This window comes from Candoia aspera, chromosome 3, assembly GCF_035149785.1.
Source record: "Candoia aspera isolate rCanAsp1 chromosome 3, rCanAsp1.hap2, whole genome shotgun sequence".
Classification (NCBI taxonomy): Eukaryota; Metazoa; Chordata; class Lepidosauria; order Squamata; family Boidae; genus Candoia; species Candoia aspera.
This window is the reverse complement of record NC_086155.1, coordinates 105,060,132-105,074,092: the sequence shown is the minus strand read 5'-3', so window position 1 is coordinate 105,074,092 and position 13,961 is coordinate 105,060,132. Positions and strand designations below refer to the sequence as shown.

The 13,961-nt window shown below is 40.9% G+C and overlaps 1 protein-coding gene across 1 annotated transcript in view; it reads left to right on the top strand.

Moving 5' to 3' along the window:
- Positions 1-13,961, top strand: part of RASAL2 (RAS protein activator like 2) — a 209,094-nt gene that overhangs the window by 179,313 nt on the left and 15,820 nt on the right. Inside the window, exons 9-12 of the mRNA XM_063298479.1 lie at positions 5,447-5,591; positions 7,574-7,718; positions 11,659-11,895; positions 13,133-13,334. Of these exons, the coding sequence (XP_063154549.1) occupies positions 5,447-5,591; positions 7,574-7,718; positions 11,659-11,895; positions 13,133-13,334 (729 nt within the window). The remainder of the gene's footprint in view (positions 1-5,446; positions 5,592-7,573; positions 7,719-11,658; positions 11,896-13,132; positions 13,335-13,961) is intronic.

Sequence of the window (13,961 nt, the reverse complement as noted above, 5' to 3'; positions counted from 1 at the left end):
TTGGCCTTATAGTGGGGTCTGTCAGTCTAAAAGCAAACTGATTCTATGTTTGTGTGAATCTGTCTGACTATCAAACCATTTAGACTAAAAGAAGAGGAAGTCAATGGCAACCTTTTCAAGAAAAATGGTATTTCCTATTCTAAAAGATTAATATGAAAATGCAAATCTTTGTAAAAATGATCTAAAGATCTCAAAACAAACATAATGTATTATTTTGTTTGTTACATTTATCTCACTTTTTTCATCATCAAGGGAACTTAAGGTAGCCTGTACAGAATTCTTGAGCAATCTCAATCCAGGCACTGGATCAGTGTATATTGTATGCCTTGAATGTAGGCACTGGAAATACATTGCCATTCCTGAAGCATTCTGACAGTCAACCACATTTGTTTCCTGCTGGACCAATCAGGTTGAGAATTATAGGCCCTTTAGTTTCTGACCAGCTTGATTTGTAATGGACACTACTTCTGTAATATTTCCTTAAGATATCCTAGAGAAAGGTCCTTAGGTTCTCTGACATAGAACCATACAAGTTCTGTATGTCGTTCTCCCTTTTTGAACTTTGCTTTGTGGCCATATTTAGGTTTTAAGATTAGGAAAAAAAATTCACTGTATATGAGTAACCTTTACTAACAAGGACAAATCAAAGTGCATTTTGTTCATATTGCTAAAGATGGGAGGACATTATAGTATAAAGTCGTGTTTGGAGCTGATGCCAGAATGCAAAACTCCTTGCAATTGTCAGTGGTAATTTTTTTCCTGCAGATTAAGAAGCCTCTGTTTTTAATTGGTGGCCTTGACAGAGTGCATTAAGATGATGAAAATAAAGTGTCTCCTTCAGTTGAAGAATATATGCAGAGATAACTCTGAAGGCTAAACATTGCTTCTTCTAAGATAATGGGAACATTAAGCTCCTATAGAAGACAGTGCTTCTAACATAACTACTGATTCAAATTTCTTAGAGCATAATCTGAAGGCTTATAGGGCACTTCCATAGAACCCCTGACCTTGTCTCCCTTATCCTCTGGCAGCATTGCAGCAGTGAACAAGTGCTGAGCTTTGTCCTCTCCTGTAGCCAGCCAGTGCTACCTCCAGTTGGCCAGTAGGGAGGGCACTAAAAAGAGAGGTAGTTGGTACCCATCCCTATCCAGATTCTTACTTCACCACAAAGATTCTCAGGCTCAGAGGCAAGGAAAAAAATAATCAATTTCAGTTAGTCACTGCAGAGCATCAAGTCCAAATAGCCAGGGTAACAGTGGGTTTCCCATTGCAAAGCTTTCCACCCCACAGCATTTCCTCTGGAATAGAAACCTTGGAAGTCTTGAGTTATGATGGAGACGCAAGGAGATGTGAATCTCAGTTTGGCACCGCCTCCCTCCTCCTGCGAAGGGCCATAACTTGGCAAACAGGCTGAGGCTAAGTATTTTTGTTATGTTCAGTATGCAACTAGCTAGGAATTCCATGTACGCTGATGGCCTAATATAAACCAAATGTGGAATATATACTTAAATTCATGAATATATATGAGAGATATGACAATAGGAGATTATCCCTTTGATCTAAAGGGAGTGACTGGCTGTGTATTTTGGTTGACCTCTCAAGTGACAGTGATCTTCCCCTTTCTTTCAAAATACATGGTAGTGTTCTTTAGAAGCATCTCGCCATCTCACTGGTTGTACAGTTTGTTATAAGCAATAAAATAAACCTACATAGTTAGCGTAAATGCTAAAGGTAGAAATCCCTTTTCCTAATTAAAAAAATAGGTATGACCATTAAATAGTAGTACTGTCATTATTATGAAAAAATATAGTGCCTTTTTCTGTTGATCTTGTGTTTTAAGAAGAGATACAAAAGTCAAGCACTGTTTTAGAAGTCGTTTGCTCATTCATTTGCAGTTTCTTGAATCTTGGAACTTGCAGGTTCCAAGTGCAAGTGGAAAAAATCAGATAATACTAGTTTAGAATTTGTTTCCGAGTTCTCTATCCTAACTCTAAGGGATTACAATCAGGAACAAAATGCAGAAAGTATCCTTCATTTTAATTCAGATAGCAATTTGCTTCATTTCTACCCTTCTTCCTAATTATCTGCTCAGTATCTTATAGGTCAATTTATAGCCCACAGATTAATATCTATTCTGATACAGTGTATGTTTTGAATTGTGGCTCCAGTAGAAATAAGTCTTAGGTGCTCATGCAGTGAGATGCAGAGCCTTTCAGATTCCAGCTCCACCCCTCAATTTGTTTCCTGGTGCCCCAGCCCATTTTCTGGCCAGTTATGAATCTAAATTATCCATGCATCTTTTCCTCCATTAGGGATGCTGCACTTTATTTGGAAATGAGAGAAAATTCCTTCTCCAGAGGGTAAAATAGAGCCCATCTTTTCAAGTTTACTCTCAGGTTTGAGTTCTGTGGGCAAACCTGAAGGATGGTCTTAAGCAGGGCATAGTTCTTAAAACTAACCCTCAAAGAGCAGAATATTCAGAGCAACATTTTATTAGAGACAATGTGAAACCATGTTTGTCTTTTTGTGGTACTCACTTTTGATTCCTAAAAAAATTTGTTTCTTCTTCCAGGGAGCTTGTAGTGGAGTATTTAGATTTGTTTTTTCTTCCAGAGAGCTTGTGGTAGAAAACTACTTTGTGGTAGTTGTGGTATTCTCCCAACAACTGTGTGAGGAAGATTAGGTTGACAGAGAGATGCCCCCATCTTTATGGTGAAGCTAAGGGAGATTTTAATCTGAACCTCCCTGGTGTAAAACCAATATTCTGTCTATTATGCTACACTATCTCAAGTGTAATCTGTTCAAATACATCTTTTAGATTACAGCTGGTACTTTCAGGATAGATCAATATGGCCATGTTTGGCCCAAGAAGAGATTAATGGGAGGAAATAGATAGTGGGAAATGTGTGTTTCTTGAATTAATGCAATTCACCAATTCTCTGCTTGTGTAAGAGTTCTGTATTCCAGACTTACATTATTGTTGCCTTTGTACCATTGTACCTTATGCTTCAGGGACTCTATTTGGAGCAAGCTAAAAATTAGACGATACAATTGAAAAGTAAATCAACACCATGAATTTAAAAGAGAAAAACATTAAGATCAGTGTATAAAGACTGTTCTGGACAAAGGGCTCTTTCCCACACCCCCGCAATGCACCTTCCTCCCATCCTCTAGATAACCCTTGAGAAACAGCTGACCTTACAGCACTGAGCCATGGCAGCAAGTCCTGCTGCTGCTGTAGTGGTAGTGAGGAGCAGAGAAGGGAGTTCTGCCTTGCATTCTCTCCCACTTCCTCAAGTGTGGAACACTCGCCTTCCTTGTTCTTTTCCTTTCACTCACCAAGACGTACCTTTCTGCCAGCAATGTTCTCTAGGTCCACAGTCTCCAGCAAGTGGAATTCTGAAACCTCTATACACCAGCTTTACACCAGCATGGCAAATTCAGGAATGCAATAGTGGGAGGTGTGAGAAGTGTGGGTAGGAATAATGACCTCTTGGAATACATTCTACAAGGTTGCTGTTCCTTCCAGGGCCAAACAAAGAAAACTGGCTGTCAGTAGATCAGGCTCAAATTAGACAACTCAGCAGTCATTTTGTTGTTACAACAGGCAACCAGTCCTGCATGCTAGTTTTCAAGAATAGGGAAAGGCTGGATACAGACTGTCTTTGCCAATTACTCACAATTCCTATGACGGTTCTTGTTATCCAACTGTTGAAGGGCAAAGGCTTACCATAGGCATAAAACGCAGGTAGCAAACTCAGGCAGAAGCCCTGGAGGCATCAATCTGAGTCAAGCCAAGAGTTTGCAAAGATGAAAAACAATTGGTCAGACCCTCTAAAGTAACACACTGGAGGTGCTTTTCAAAGTTATTTCTGCATGCAGACATAATGGAGTATTTTTGCAGTAGTCTCCCTTAAACATATATATCTCATAAGTTCACATATGAAAAACACCAACCCCAATGCAGGAAGGAGTGACCACAGAGAGAAGGTAACATCTTCTTCAACCACTCCCACCCCTACTCCTGCTGCGCTCTAAAGTGGGTAAGACTATGCATGTATTCTTTTTTCTTGTGTTTCATACTTTTTAAAGTTTTTTTGTAGTTTTTCATCTTTTTTAGTTTTTATCTTTGTTCCAAATTAATAAATTCCAAAAATAATGAAAATCACCAAGAGCTTTGCATTTCTTTGTTGCAAAAGGTCTCCCTGGGTAACAAACAAACAAACAAACAAAAAATACCCTTGGTGTTTTAAAAATGGGGTGGCAAGATTTACTGTCCATTTTACAGCTTCGGTGCAGCCCCGAACTTGATTACATCTGGGCTTCCCAGCATTCTCAATCATGAATTGATTGCAGGGACTCTGTTCCATGACCCAACCCAAAAAGAAAATGCTGTCCGGAGAACAAAAGGGATGACTTCCTGAATTCTCCTTACCCGGAGAATTCTTCAGGCTGCAGGGACCCAGCCTGCACCCAGAAATGCTGCACCGTCAGCACTGCTTTAAAAAGCAGTACCAGTCTGCCATTCCCCACAGGAAGCTTCTTATTTTACTTTCTTGGAGAAGTTATGGTTCTTTTTGTAAGTTCTCAGAAGTTTCTTAAGTTCTTAAGTTTCTCCCCTCTAATGAACTTTGTCTCATGACTTTTCCTCTGTATGGGCATTAACTGTCCCATTCATTGGAGCCAGTAGCAACGAAAGCCAGGTCCCACAGTCAGCTTCTACCTTTTAGCATATTGTGTACTATGGAATACCCTGCTTCAGTAGTCACTCCAAAGTAGGACTGAGAAGGGATGTGTTGTTAGACCTTAACCTGACATGGCTGCTGGCTACAGCTCTGTCCGCTCTGGCAATAAAGCAGAAATGCCTGCAGAGGCATAGAGCCTTGTGGCTGGATGGGAGGGGTGGTCCTACAGCAGGCCAATTGGAGCCCTACAGGCCACCCACCTCCTTCAGGTTCCTCCTCTATGCGACATAGAATGTTTGCAAGGAGGGGGGCTTGTTCTGTTTTTCACCGAAAAGCACTATTTTTCTGTTGGATTTCCTTGATGTATTTTTAGCCTGTCTCGGCAGCAGGCTGGCCCCAAGATGGAGACTCCATTGGAGGATATGGTCTTCACAAATAGAAAGCAGCCCAGCTGGGGTGAGGGGACTGTATAGATGACCCCTACGTGAGCTGTATCTGCATCTCATCAAAAAAGGATCAACAATATTTGAGGCAATATTGGTTCAGTTGAATACATCTAACAGTCCCTAAATACCTTAGTGTCCCTAATAGGAGGCACTGTCACTCAGACCCTTTTCTTTTAGCCTTTTCTCTCTTTTTTGTGCTGGGTCAGTCATTTTATCCATCTGGCATATTCTATCCAACCTCTGCCACAGAGTGCAGTCTACCAGTATCCATTATACAGTATACATCATCTTCTTGTTCAACCTTTTTCCTTTCAGGACTTCTTGACTGATCTGGTGATGTCTGAAGTTGATCGCTGTGGGGATCATGATGAGTTGATCTTCAGAGAGAATACACTTGCCACCAAATCCATTGAGGAATACCTCAAGTTGGTGGGGCAGAAGTATCTGCACGATGCACTAGGTACAGAAAAATTTCTATATGATTATATATGCTATTTTTATTTTAACAGGTTTATTGTGAAGCCATTAAGGGAGAAGAGATGATCAAGTCGCTGAATCATCATTGGGTCAGAGAAATTAGTTGACACTAGCCAAATCCAAACAATTGGATGTGGGGTGAAATACACTGCTGTGTATTATCTGCTGTGGACTCTTAACAGTCTTGAGAATGTTAAGTACCTTTAAGAAGTAGAAAGTGTTCATCATGGTCGCCAATAAATTATTGGCAACATTAGCTGAACACATTATTCAGCAATCCAATATATGTGACTTTTAATTTATATAATCAAAATACTTTAATCTGTGTCCTGTTCCACTATTTTAATTCCAAGCCCGTTTATTATTACATTTTTGTACTGTTGAAAATTATAATAAATGCCTTTAACCAAAACTCATGGGAAATAACTTGGGTCAAGTCTTACCTGTAGAGAATAGATTAGTGGTAATTAATGTAACCATCATATGTTTTCCTTGCCCTTCTCTCAATTTGCTTCTTAGTGTTCCCTTTCCCTCATCAGTAACTTCTATATCCTGAAATCTCATAGAACTTCTAAATCAATGATTCTCTATTTTTTCCCAGTTTGGGAAGAGATAGCTTGTTTTGGCAATCTCTCCCCTTTGCAAGGGAGGAAATTCTGCAAAGGAGGAAGGGGAAAGGTAAAAAATACAAGTTAGGCAGTCAGGCACAGGACAGTGATTGCAAGCAGGAGCCCCTTATCCAGAAGCAGGCACAATTGATTGCTCTTCTTTGGACATGCTCCAGTTTCTCAGTGTCTTTTCTAAACTGTGGTATCCAGCACTAGACGCAGTATTTTAGATTGATCTAACCACCACAATAGAGAGGAACAATGGCTTCTCTTGATCTTGACACTGTTCTTCTTGTTAGCCCTTCGAGGTAGTCCAGACAAGAAGCACATCAATGAACACTAGCTCTATCTTTATTTTAAGGTTACATTAACAGAATCTTGCAAGTCTGAAAGTATTTCTTCCCTCCTTTCCTTTTACTTTGCAGAAAACTAGGGAGAGTTTTGTCCCTGGTATGGTACCCTAACCCTAACCCCAAAGTATGCCTCTCAATGTTTCCAGCTTGGTACAGAACCACTGTCATACATTAATTGAGTACAATTGTTCAACCAGCTCTGCATCTAATGGCAGTATATTTTGTCATCTTGTCCATGAAATATGGAAAGTTTTGTCAGATATTTCACTGAAGTAAAGGCAGACTGCATTCCCATAGATGGCTAAACTGGTCACTGAAAAAAAGGGGATCAGGTTGGTTTGGCATGATTTAAAGTTTGATAAACGCATGCTGGCTTAACAATCTGTTCCAGGATTGTATTGACACCAAGATGACCACTCTGTAGTTACTTAGGTCCTCGTTTTCTCTTTATTTGTAGTTAGGAATAACATTTGTACTTCTCCAATTCTCTGGCATGACACTAGTCCTCCAGGATTTCTCAAAAGTTAAAAAGGCTCCAAATTGACATCCACAATTTAAACTCATTTGTTTAGCTAGGTGCTCCCTAGCCATCTCTTTACATACCTTGGGTTGCCATTCCCTCCTTTCATCAGTTCTTCCACTTAGGTCCATTAGAACACAGTCCCCCACTTAGGAGAAGACTGAAGCAAAGTAGGAGATGAGTAGCTCTGTCTTCTCCGATTACCTGTTGTTACTCTACTGTCTTCTTCTAGCAGCAGAGCCATCCCCCAATCACTTGAACATTGTTTGTCAGTACTAGGGACAAATGTTCTATCCTATTTTTGAATAGAGTGATTTGGCTTCATGGTGAATCAGAGAGGAGAAAGGAGATTTCTACCTTGTTTGTGACGACTTACAAAATATAAATGTCCTGACACACTCAGGAGAATCTGTTGTTACGGGGAGTAGGCAATATAGTTTTAATAAATATTTCTTCTGTCTTTTTCTTATTACCTGATTACTAGGTGAATTTATCAAGGCATTATATGAATCAGATGAGAACTGTGAAGTGGATCCCAGCAAAAGTCCACCAGGTGAATTAGCTGATCACCAGGCAAATCTCAAAATGTGTTGTGAGCTAGCCTTCTGCAAAATCATCAATACCTACTGGTGAGTGGATGAGGGATTATTTCTGCAATGGTTTGTAATTTACAGGGATTACTTGCCTAAAGCAATACTGAAAAACCAATTCAGTTTTGGAATATTTTAAGCATTAAGAGATATTTAGCAAAATGAAAGACAGGTGGTTCAATGAGTCTGATAGGCATCAAGGGAGATATCCCCAGACACCACATTGCCTATCTGTGGCTTAAAATTCATGATGCTACCTTCCATCTTCCCTTGTTTCACTAAGAATGTAATGTTTTAATTGTGAAAAGTAAAGGATTCCATCGGCAAAGTCAGCCAGCAACTGTGCCTCTTCAAACCCAATTAATAGGAAAGACTGGGAGTGTTGTTGTTTATTCATTCAGTCGCTTCCGACTCTTCGTGACTTCATGGTCCAGCCCACGCCAGAGCTTCCTGTCAGTCGTCAACACCCTCAGCTCCCCCAGGGACGAATCCATCACCTCTCAAATATCATCTATCCACCTTGCCCTTGGTCGGCCCCTCTTCCTTTTGCCTTCCACTCTCCCTAGCATCAGCATCTTCTACAGGGTGTCCTGTCTTCTCATTACATGGCCAAACTATTTCAGTTTTGCTTTTAATATCAATCCCTCAAGTGAGCAGTCTGGCTTTATTTCCTGGAGGATGAACTGGTTTGATCTTCTTGCAGTCCAAGGCACTCTCAGAATTTTCCTCCAACACCACAGTTCCAAAGCATCTATCTTCCTTCTCTTAGCCTTCCTTATGGTCCAGCTCTCGCAGCCATATGTTACTATGGGGAACACCATTGCTTTAACTATGCGGACCTTTGTTGTCAGTGTGAGGTCTCTGCTCTTAACTATTTTATCGAGATTTGTCATTGCTCTTCTCCCAAGGATTAAGCGTCTTCTGATTTCCTGACTGCAGTCAGCATCTCCAGTAATCTTCACACCTAAAAATACAAAGTCTTTCACTGCTTCTACATTTTCTCCCTCTATTTGCCAATTATCAATCAAGCTGGTTGCCATAATCTTGGTTTTTTTGAGGTTTAGCTGCAAGCCAGCTTTTGCATTTTCTTCTTTCATCTTCATCATAAGGCTCCTCAGTTCCTCCTCGCTTTCAGCCATCAAAGTGGTATCATCTGCATATCTGAGATTGTTAATGTTTCCTCCAGCGATTTTAACTCCAGCCTTGGATTCCTCAAACCCAGCATTTCGCATGATGTGTTCTGCATACAAGTTGAATAGGTAGGGTGAGAGTATACAGCCCTGCCGTACTCCTTTCCCAACCTTAAACCAGTCCGTTGTTCCGTGGTCTGTTCTTACTGTTGCTGCTTGGTCGTTATACAGATCCTTCAGGAGGCAGACAAGATGACTTGGTATCCCCATACCACTAAGAACTTGCCACAATTTGTTATGGTCCACACAGTCAAAGGCTTTAGAATAGTCAGTAAAACAGAAATAGATGTTTTTCTGAAACTCCCTGGCTTTTTCCATTATCCAGCGGATATTGGCAATTTGGTCCCTAGTTCCTCTGCCTTTTCTAAACCCAGCTTGTACATCTGGCAATTCTCGCTCCATGAATTGCTGAAGTCTACCTTGCAGGATCTTGAGCATTACCTTACTGGCATGTGAAATGAGTGCCACTGTTCGATAGTTTGAACATTCTTTAGTGTTTCCCTTTTTTGGTATGGAGATATATGTTGATTTTTTCCAGTCTGATGGCCATTCTTGTGTTTTCCAAATTTGCTGGCATATAGCATGCATTACCTTGACAGCATCATCTCGCAAGATTTTGAATAGTTCAGCTGGGATGCCGTCGTCTCCTGCTGCCTTGTTATTAGCAATGCTTCTTAAGGCCCATTCAACCTCACTCTTCAGGATGTCTGGCTCTAGCTCACTGACCACACAGTCAAAGCTATCCCCGATATTGTTATCCTTCCTATACAGGTCTTCTGTATATTCTTGCCACCTTTTCTTGATCTCTTCTTCTTCTGTTAGGTCCTTGCCATCTTTGTTTTTGATCATACCCATTTTTGCCTGGAATTTACCTCCAATGTTTCTAATTTTCTGGAAGAGGTCTCTTGTCCTTCCTATTCTATTGTCTTCTTCCACTTCCGCGCATTGCTTGTTTAAAAATAATTCCTTATCTCTTCTGGCTAACCTCTGGAATTTTGCATTTAATTGGGCATAGCTCCCCCTATCACTGTTGCCTTTTGCTTTCCTTCTTTCTTGAGCTACTTCTAGTGTCTCAGCAGACAGCCATTTTGCCATCTTGGTTTTCTCTTTCTTTGGGATGTATTTTGTTGCCGCCTCCTGAACAATGTTGTGAACTTCTGTCCAGAGTTCTTCCGGGACCCTATCTACTAAGTCCAGTCCCTTAAATCTACTCTTCACCTCCACTGCGTATTCCTTAGGAATATTAGTGAGCTCATATCTAGCTGATCTGTGGGTCTTCCCTAATCTCTTTAGTCTGATCCTAAATTGTGCAAGAAGAAGTTCGTGATCAGAACTACAGTCAGCTCCAGGTCTTGCTTTTACCGACTGTATAGATGTCCGCCACCTTTGGCTGCAAAGAATGTAGTCAGTCTGATTTTGTTGTTGTCCATCTGGGGAAGTCCATGTATAAAGCCATCTCTTAGGTTGCTGTAAGAGAGTGTTTGTGATGCAGAGTGAGTTGTCTTGGCAAAATTCTATCAGCCTATGTCCTGCTTCATTTTGTTCTCCCAGGCCATGCTTACCTGTAATTCCAGGTGTCATTTGACTGCCCACCTTAGCATTCCAGTCTCCTGTGATGAAAACAACGTCTCTTTTAGGCGTGTTGTCCAGTAGGTGCTGCAGATCCTCATAGAACTGCTCTACTTCAGCTTCTTCAGCCTCTGTGGTTGGGGCGTATATTTGGATCACTGTGATGTTAGGTGGCTTGCCCTGAATTCGAATTGAGATCATTCTGTCATTTTTTGGACTGTATCCAAGCACTGCTTTAGCCACTTTACTATTAATTATGAAGGCTACTCCATTTCTTCTGTGGTCCTCTTGTCCACAGTAGTAGATCTGGTGGTCATTTGATGTGAAGTGGCCTATTCCAGTCCATTTCAGTTCACTGACGCCCAAAATGTCTAGCTTCAACCTTGACATCTCAGCAATAACCACATCCAATTTGCCCTGGCTCATAGATCTTACATTCCAGGTTCCAATGGTGTGTTGATCCTTAGAACATCGGATTCGCCGTTCACCAGCATTGTCGGCCGCTAGCCGTCCTTTCGGCTTTGAGCTAGCTGCGTCATCACATCTGGGGCTAGTTGAGCTCATCCTCTGTTCCTCCCCAGTAGCATTTTGACCATCTTCCGACCTGGGGGTCTCATCTTCTGATGGTATACCGACATATCTCTGGTTGTACTGATCCATTTAGTTTTCATGGCAAGAATACTGGGGTGGCCATTACCTTCCCCAGGGATCGCATTTAGTCTGACCTCTCTGTCATGACCTTCCCGTCTTGGGTGGCCCTTCACGGTTTAGCTCATGGCATCATTGAGGTGCTCAAGCTCCAGCACCACGACAAGGTAACGATCCTTTGCTGAAGGTAATAACAGGACTGTCCATGAAATCACAGTCTAGGAGTGGAATTCCTCTTCTTTTCTCATGACTTGCCCTTCCAGGACAAGCACTCCGCTAATATATTCAGGTTGAGGTGGAGCAGGATGATCATACATTGTCTCTCATAAGGCCATCAAATAAACTCACATATGTTGTCTTCCCTGATCTGTTGGAGGCCGCTCTTTGTTACCACAGGTAACTAGATGAGTATTTATTGATAATTCTACCCCGAGTGATTTTTTCTTTCAAGTGAAGAAATGCCCTTGTCAGCCTGTTGATAAATAAAATGTTGGAATGTGATAGTAATGGGAAGAGAAGCCACTTCACTTGTTTATCCTAGTGGAAATTTGCCAAATATTGTATCTTTTCAGTGTCTTTCCTCGGGAGCTGAAGGAGGTGTTTGCATCATGGAAACAGCAGTGCCTCAAAAGGGGAAAGCAGGATATCAGCGAACGTCTGATCAGTGCCTCGCTTTTCCTCCGGTTCCTTTGCCCAGCCATCATGTCTCCAAGTCTCTTCAACCTCATGCAGGAGTACCCTGATGATAATACCTCTCGTGCACTAACACTAATTGCAAAGGTTCTCCAAAACTTAGCTAATTTCACAAGGCAGGTGATATTTATTATTTTTAATGATCATTAAGGGATTTGCTTTTATGTTATCATTGTGACGTGGGTTATTTGATACAAATGATTTGGCAACAGCTGTAAATTACACTGTTTTGCCTTATCTCTGTTCGGAGTATATGGAGACCTGTATATATGCTGAAATACCATGTTTAAGAGTGTACATTTGAAAGTTACATTTCTCTGTTTCAGATCAAAAAGCTACAAAAACATTATAAACAAAGTATTTTATTCCTTTTCTTAACTAATTTGTTTCTTTTATTTTATTTTTATATACGGTCTTATTAATGTTCTATGGTTTATATTCCGTACTTTGATATGGCCTAATGGCTAATCAGTAATAAACTATACTAAGAAGTCTCCACCTGAATAATAGGATGTGGGATGGTGGCACATGGTAACAGAAGGCTTGGATCCCACCAGCCCAACTATTTGCTCTGGAACAATGGTAGATGGGTTGCATCCTAGGCCAGTGTTTAGAGAAGAGGAATCAACCTGTCCTTAGCTCCAGATACTGGAATGGAAAGCTGTTTAGCTCTCACTAGTGGTATCCATGATCATACTACATTACTTTCCACAGTAGAAGCAAACCCCAAATCTTTTTATTTGGCACTGTGTGTTAGTGATACTGCAGAAGTATCTGCAGTATGACCCTCCCACTGAATGCAACTAATATACTGCCCCCATGGGTACTGAGGGAGATCCTTTTACCCCAAAGCTTCAGAAAAAGGATTTTCCTCAAGGCAGTAGTAAAAGATGACATACTAAATCCATTCAGATCAAGTCTGGTAGTTTGGACTTGACTTGCTACCAGTACAGATTGGGGCTGAAGAAGATAATGATATTATTAACAGGTGGCTTCCTGTTCAGTTCTTCTTTTTTTCAGCTCTAATCTCTGACAGATAAACTTTGTGAAGCCAAGAAAACCTCTACAGATTGTTCAAACACAGATAACCCGGGGTGGGGGCTGGGGATTGAGAGAGAGAATGAATACAAGGAACAAAAGACTCTCCCACAATAACGTTGTCTATGACTGCCTGCAACATTATTTAAATGGGTATAAATGTGGAAGCTGCCATTCAGTCACAGAAATATTGTTTTGTCTCTTTGAATATCTTAGGGAACTTTGTGAGACCACCCTGTTTCCCTTGAAAACTTCCTGCCAAACCCCCTGACTTTCTTCTTCCTCTCTTTCTGTTTCCCTCTCTCTTCCAATCAGATTTGGAAACAAAGAAGAATATATTATCTTTATGAATGGCTTTCTGGAGCATGAATGGGGAAATATGAAATGCTTCTTGGCAGAAATTTCTAATGAGGACACCATTTCTAATAAGCCAGGATTTGGAGGATACATAGATCTGGGAAAGGAGTTTGCTGTCTTGCATTCCTTGCTGTGGGAAGTTGTCTGTCAGCTGGACAAGGTAATCTAGTCAGAAGTCTGGGGAGGGCTGGCTGGACTGCAGAGTCATTTAGTAAGGATAACTTTATTCTATCCAAGGAGTGTCCACAAACTGCTTCCTGGGAAATGGTTAAAGTTAACTTTAACTTTTTTAAAAGTAAGGGATTGTAAAGTCTGTCCATTTCCTAAAACAGCATAGACTAATTGCATCAGGAATCAGTAGGAAGATAGTGGTGAAATGTAATTGGTGCTGAATTTTCACCACTTTGGGCTTGGGTTAAGTTGCATTTTTAAATTAATCCTTCCTAAATTCAAAAACAAATGGAAGTATTTCCCCCATCCTATCCACCATGTATATTGCTTTAAAACAATTCTGTTTTAAAGAAAGTTATATTTGATTCCTTATCTTCTCCCAGAATAAAAGCCATGCTCTAGTGGTTTGGAGAGAGCCAGTTTGGTGTAGTGGTTAAGGCACCAGGCTAGGAACTAGGAGACTGAGTTCTAGTCCCAGCTTAGGCACAAAGCCAGCCAGGTGGCCTTGGGCCAGTCACACTCTCTCAGCCCTAGGAAGGAGGTAATGGCAAACCACTTCCGAAAAACCTTTCCAGGAAAACTGTAGAGACTAGTCCAGGCAGTCATCATTAGTCAA